This window comes from Myotis brandtii, unplaced genomic scaffold (assembly GCF_000412655.1).
Source record: "Myotis brandtii unplaced genomic scaffold, ASM41265v1 scaffold656, whole genome shotgun sequence".
NCBI lineage: Eukaryota > Metazoa > Chordata > Mammalia > Chiroptera > Vespertilionidae > Myotis > Myotis brandtii.
Window position 1 is genome coordinate 33,970 of NW_005370548.1, and position 6,493 is coordinate 40,462.

General features: G+C 54.0%; 1 protein-coding gene across 3 annotated transcripts in view; it reads left to right on the forward strand.

Moving 5' to 3' along the window:
• The window catches only part of DHX32 (DEAH (Asp-Glu-Ala-His) box polypeptide 32), a 26,263-nt gene that overhangs the window by 3,520 nt on the left and 16,250 nt on the right, over positions 1–6,493 (forward strand). For all 3 annotated transcript variants that reach the window (XM_005880831.2, XM_014528861.1, XM_014528860.1), the window contains one exon: positions 5,092–5,568. In XM_005880831.2, coding sequence (XP_005880893.1) covers positions 5,287–5,568 — 282 coding nt within the window. In that variant the 5' untranslated portion in view covers positions 5,092–5,286. Of the gene's footprint in view, positions 1–5,091; positions 5,569–6,493 lie in introns of those variants that run through there.

The window sequence follows — 6,493 nt, forward strand, 5'->3', positions numbered from 1 at the left end:
TGCGCTGTCCCCGGTGTCACATTTCGGCCGCGGCCGCCGGGGCTTTCCGGTTGGGTGAGTTTTTCGTGTCTGTGAAGGACCCAGCCCCCACGGTCAGCACCAGGCGTGCGGGCTGAGGCCAGCAGGTCCCAGGCCGGCTTTCCTGGGACGGGACCCTGACGCCCAGGTCGCGCCTGGAGGAAGCGGGGAGGCGCACGGGGACCTGACCTGGTAGGTTGTGAAAATGCAAGCAATCAGAGAGCGTCGGGAGAGGGGAGGGGGCGGGGGGAGCGATCCGCCAGGAGGGCGGAGAAAACCGAGAGAGTGCGGAGGGACCCGGTCGGGGGTCCAGTCCCGGGAGGGGGCCTCCCTCAGTTCCCCCGCCGCTGGGCCTGCACCTGAGGGTCCGGGAGAAGAGCCGTTTCTGGGTCAGGACGGGATGACTCATCCTTTGCCACTAGAGCTTCCCGCCCCACGGAGGACAAGGGCACCGCGGGGATCACTTCCCTCCTGGGGATCTTCAGAGTGAACGCACCGGAGGAGCACACACTCTGATGGACAGGACATGGGTTAGTTCCCCCAAAGGGCTCCCCCCTCGGACTGACCACATGCAGACCTTCCAGAGGAACTGTCACAGCAGAAGCTCCATGTGTTGGTACCGACAGGCAGCGTGATGTCCGCAGAATCCACACTCATCGCTAAAACATTAAAGCAGCAGGAACTGCTTCTGAAATGCAAAGACGGGATGGTGCGTTTTTACACAGAATGTGTCTGAGATCAACAGTAGATCCCAAGTACATGTTTTCAAACCAATAGCAAAGTCATGAATTGGTCTTTTCATCCCAGAAACAGTGATGCTCATTAGTAACATTGTCATCAGACATGACCAGCTACTGATAAAACCTGGCATTCAGTAACCCAAAAAGGGCTACATTTCCCCAAACAGCACGGGATTAGGCAAATGCCCGTTTAAAAAGAAGACAAAAAAAAGAAAGAAAGAAACAACGTTGCAGATCTCCAGGCCAAAGTAACGACCGCCCTGGCCCGCAGGTTTGAGGTTGGGAGAGGAGCTGTGACCGGAAAGGATTAGGCAAATGCCCGTTTAAAAAGAAGACAAAGAAAAAAGAAACAACATTGCAGATCTCCAGGCCAAAGTAACGAGCACTGGGCGGCGTGGCCTGGCCGCAGGTTTGAGGTTGGGAGAGGAGCTGTGACCGGAAGCCCTTCACAGTGGTGGGGAACGCTTGCTCAGTAGCTTGGAGGTTGACATGGCATGGAAATAGTCTAGGTCAGTGGTCGGCAAACTCATTAGCCAACAGAGCCAAATATCAACAGTACAACGACTGAAATTTCTTTTGAGAGCCAAATTTTTTAAACTTAAACTATATAGGTAGGTACATTGTTATTAATGTAATTAGGGTACTCCTAAGCTGGCCTTTGCTAAAACGTCCTCAATCTGATTGAGGTACGTTCGCTGAGGTCGACCCCTTCCAACTCTCCCATCCACACTCGTCTTGTATACTTGTTTTGTCTATCTCCTTTCCGAAAACCGACTTCTGCGCATGGGCCACGAAGTTTCAATCGCACTGTACGTGTGCGCCCGCACGTGGTATTTTGTGGAAGAGCCACACTCAAGGAGCCAAAGAGCCGCATGTGGATCCCGAGCCGCGGTTTGCCGACCACTGGTCTAGGTAACAGGTGACCTTGGCAACTGTGAAAAGCAACATTGGAATTTAGGGGATGTGTTCCCAGAAGAAATGACTGGCTGGGAGCCGGGAATGGGGTGCGGGTGGAGAGGCCCTCGAAGGTCTGAGGCAGGGACGAGGTTCAGTTTGTGGTTCTCCCTGGGCACCCAGGACAATGTGGTGCTCGGTACATGTCTGCCGAATGAATGGGAAGAGTGTCAGAGAACCTGCCGCAGATAACGGACATGCTTGATCATTGGAGGCACTGGCCTGGGCTCCGAAGGCTGCTGGAGGCCCAGGGGGGGGAATGGGAAAGGTACTGGCTTTCCCTTTGCGGGTTTTCTCTGTTGTCTTTCCTGTTCCTTTTTCTCTGGCACCTTCCGGGCGTTACTGGTGGTCACTTGAATAGCAAGTCTTGATTTTTTAAAAAGTTTCTAAGCTCCTGGCTGGACAGAACAGTGACCTGACTGCTTACTTGGCTGACGCTTAAGGAAATGTAACAAACCAGAGCCTATCACAGGGGACACCAGGGGAGCGGAGGGGACACAATGCAGGCGTTCTTCTCCTCTCACTCCCTTGGCCGCCTCGGACTCAGAGTGAAGATAACTCTAGCAGCAAGTTAACATTGTTTAAGGCAAGTGGGATAATTTCCTTAAAAAAAAAAAGCAAATGAATGTGTTGTTTCCTTGCCTTCCTATCACAAGTAGGAGAAGTTTTCATTTTTGTTGTTGGATTGTTATTTTCTGTTTTGTTCTGTTTTTTACCAGAGTGAGGGTGCTATTTATCTTCCTTGGCTACTTTCTGAAACACGTGAGTTCAGTCAGATGTTGAAAGCCATTACATTTTCACTTTTGCTGTGTTTTCTTTGTACCCATCTCTCCGCCCTTTACTCGGGGCGAGTGTAATGGGCCACAAGGCCATGCTGCCCACCCTTCCGGGAAGTCCTCCAGGATCAGGCGAATGCCCACTAAAAGCACCTCTCTCCTCCCCAGGCACAGTGCGGCCCTTAGCCCTGTCCTATACTTTCTGGTAGAGATTTCCCTCGTTTTCTGTGGGTGGGTCTGTGCCTCTGCTTAAGCACTGTAGGAGCTAAGCCCATGATTTAGGCTTCTCCGTATCCCTTCCCGCTCAGGGTGGGTTCCCAGCGTGTACCTGGTCATTTAAGGAAGATAATGATGGAAAGAGGACACGCCTTGGTCGGGGATGATTTAATTAATTGCTAGCTCTGCCACCGTGGGAAAGTCGGGAGCTACTGTTCCTCATTGCTAACTGGGGATAAGAAAACCTGCCGTGGTTTCTGATGGTCACGTGAGAAGCAAAATAAATGCACGTGAGTAAAGATATGGATGGGAACGTGGTTCATTAAAGAACTTCAGTGTAACGGGTGGAACTGGCTCAGGCATAAGTCAGCCTTTACTGAGCACCCGCACTGTGTTAGGGGTGACCTGGGGGCTGGGGTTGGTACTCAAGGGACGAGGAATGGCCACGTGGAAGTGGGCGGGCAGGGGGCTTCCTGGGCAGAGGGCGGCCTGGGCAAAGGCCCGGAGGCCAGCCTCCGCACGAGCTCAGTGTGGCTGGAGCTTCTATTGGACTCACCCCTTTGCTCAGCTATCTCGCTAGGCTGTATAAATAAGCCACATTAATACCTAGCACACTTTATTAACTGCTTTTACTCAAATGGCAGTTTTTAAAATATTACTCAAAGTCATCAAAATCATATTGAAAAGCACTGAGTGTGACCCAGTCTTTTGAAATTCTAATAAAACGCTTGATTTATAAACTTCCATGGAGGGCGCGGTATGTTATTATGATACACACGCGTTGGTTGAGCTTAGGAAGTCTTTCTGTACATAAGTCTAAAAATTGTAAATTATCATAGAATCTAGGATTCTTTAAAAAAGTAATTGATTATTCAAGCTGCATATGGTATGAACCAATATTGAGTTAAAAGTGAATTTTTTTGTTTTTTAAATCCAATTAATTTGATTTGCTTACTTAAAAGCAAGACATTGTCAACTTGTTAAAGTCTAGAAATAAGGTTTTTAAAATAAAGTTCTGAATTTTTACTTTACCTGTTCAAGAAAGGTTTTAAGTAGACACTAGAAATTAAATAGAATATGCTTTTGGGAAGCTCTGAGCCAGTTAAAACAAAGACAAACAAAAAGGCAGCCCCTATAAGTTTAAAGTCCCAGGAATGATAAGCCCTTTGTTTCAATGACAGTAAAACTGAAGTATAACAGGCCTAGGGGATAAAATTTCATATAAATATTTTACTAACTCCGTGTAGGTGATTAAACTATATTTTTAAAAGTTTTTAAATGTCTTTCTTTCTATGAAAGAGCTACACATTTCCTGTTTTATGGTATTTCTTCCAAAGCATAGAATGTTCTATCTGGCCCTCAAAGTGTCCGGGGGCGGGGGAGGGGGGGACAGCTCACTCACTCAGGCCCGGAGGCTCTCCCACGTGTCCGATGGCTGATGGGGCTGCACCTGGAGCCTCCTCCTTATTCCTTAGGGCTGGGAGCTGGCCCTCCAGCCACTAACCACCCACCTACAGCCACAGCGCCAATACCTGGGGTGCCAATACATGGGGCGCCGTAAAGCCATTTAAGCACCAAATGCCATGAACCGTAGTTTAGGATTTGTTCTTTTGACTTGAGTGTTTTCTTTTTAGTTTCCCTGGTTAAGGTGAAAGGGGCTTGTTTCTGGCCATAGGGCTGCCTGTTAAACCCGCCGGTCACTGGGAGCAGCAGGCGCTCCCCTGGCGCAGGGGCTGAGCCACCATGGAGGGGGCCGGGGCGCAGGTCTGTCCTTTCGTAGGACACGTCTCTCCTTCGTTTAAATGACATGATGTCTTTTGCTGCCTCTTGAATCTGACGTGTTGGGCTAAAGACCCTGGAGCCCCCACAGAGCCTGGGATTCCTGGTGGATTAGACAGCGGAGACCTCGTGGGGAAGCTGGCCGGGCCTCCGCAGGGAAAAGTGATGACTCACCACTCCCTCCCTGGACTTTGTAAACTGGCACAAGCAGATGCCCAGTGGAGTTTTAAAACGGTCTCCTTAAACGAGAAGAAATCTTAACTTAAAGAAAAATAACAACAGACCTTCTCGTGGTCGGTGCTGAGGGGGCTCAGCTGACGCCCCATCTCCCCTCTCGGGGCCCCGCACCACTTGGTAAGGCCTAGGCCCCGTGGCCGAGCCTCACAGCGCTCTCTGGTGGCTCTCCATTCGCTGTCAGTCCAGCCAGCGGGTCAGGGAGCACTGTCCAGGGGGGAGTCACTCTCCAAACCCCCAGGACAGGCTGAGAGCTGCCCTGAGCCTCTGGCTCAGCCGGCCGAGGAGGTGACGGGCAGCCGCTACCCTCGCAGGAAAGCGGGTGCTTTTCCTGGGGACACTGTGCGGCCCTGACCTGCCTTTTCTGTTTCCAGGTTTACTGGCGGCACTGAGCACGGTGCTGAGGGAGCCAGCACCGGGGAGCAGCCAGCGCGGGTCCGGTGCAGCTTGTAGAACCTCGAGGCCCGCACCCGTCCTGGGGGCCAGCCCTCCCCCTGGTGCAGCGGCGACGCCAGAGGCCCTGGGAGAAACCGGGCTGGGATGCCGGCCGCGTGAGCTCCTGCGACAGGATGGAGGAAGAGGAGCTGGAATGTCCAGACTCCTCGTCGGAAAGACGCTATTTCCCCGAATCGCTGGATTCCAGCGACGGCGAGGAGGAGGGCCTCCTGGCCTGTGAGGACCTGGAACTGAACCCATTCGACGGGCTGCCCTACTCCTCCCGGTACTACAAGCTCCTGCGCGAGAGAGAGGCCCTTCCCATCTGGACGGAAAAGTACTCCTTCATGGAGAACCTGCTCCAGAGTCAGGTGGTGATCGTTTCCGGAGACGCCAAGTGCGGGAAGAGCTCCCAGGTGAGTGGCCCCGCCGCCCGGGCCCCCACGTGTCTTCATGAAGACACGGCCCAGGGTCGGCTGCTGTCGTTTGCATCATGACGTGACGTAAGCCAAAAAGCCAGGCAGCCTGGTGCATCCCCACGCCAGCGGGCCAGCAGTGTTGCTGCGTGGGATTGGTGTGCCGCTAGTCAGGGTGGGAGCAGGTCCATGTCCGTGGCCTCAGCTGCGTGGATTTTAAAGCTGAGACGCATGCTGTTTGCCTGCGGGCTTCAGGGCATGACTGTCAGGTCTGCACGCCCAGCAGCCAGGCCGCCTGGATGGCTTGTTGGTAAAGCTGTGGGGGATCGTGTCTGTGGGGGGCCGGGGCCTCAGGCTGCTCCAGCTGTGGACTCCGTGACTGGTGCTGAGTGGGGAGGGAGGGGCCTTGGCACCGCCCCAGGCGGCTGGTGGGAGGCGGCGGGCATCCTGGAGACTTGCGGGAGGAGGCGTGGCTTTGGGTGCAGGTATGCCCAGTGCAGTGCACATGTCGCAGTCCCGGGGTCAGAGGTCCATGGACGAGGCGAGGACCTGCAGAGCGGACGGGAGCGGCCTCCTGTGCGTGTCCCCCGGTGGCAGCGCTGAGCCGTACAGGACACCGGGGCCGCTGCTGCTGGGTTCTGGTCTGGACCGAGCCCACCCCGAGGACCGGGTCCGACCCTCCGCAATCCAGCAGCCCAGCACCGTGCCTGTCGCCTGGGGTAGGTCGAGCCACTTTGCTGGCTGAGATGGTGCAGCTTATAGAACCTCAGGCACTGACGTCGATAAGGCCCTGATGCAGATTAGATCCTGGTCACCAGAGGCCGCTCACCGCCAAAGCACTGGCGGGCCGAGTCCTGGTGATCGCTCTCAGGGGAGCCGGGGGCTGGGACCCGGTCCTCATGGCGCCCAGGGAGCCGGGGGCCGG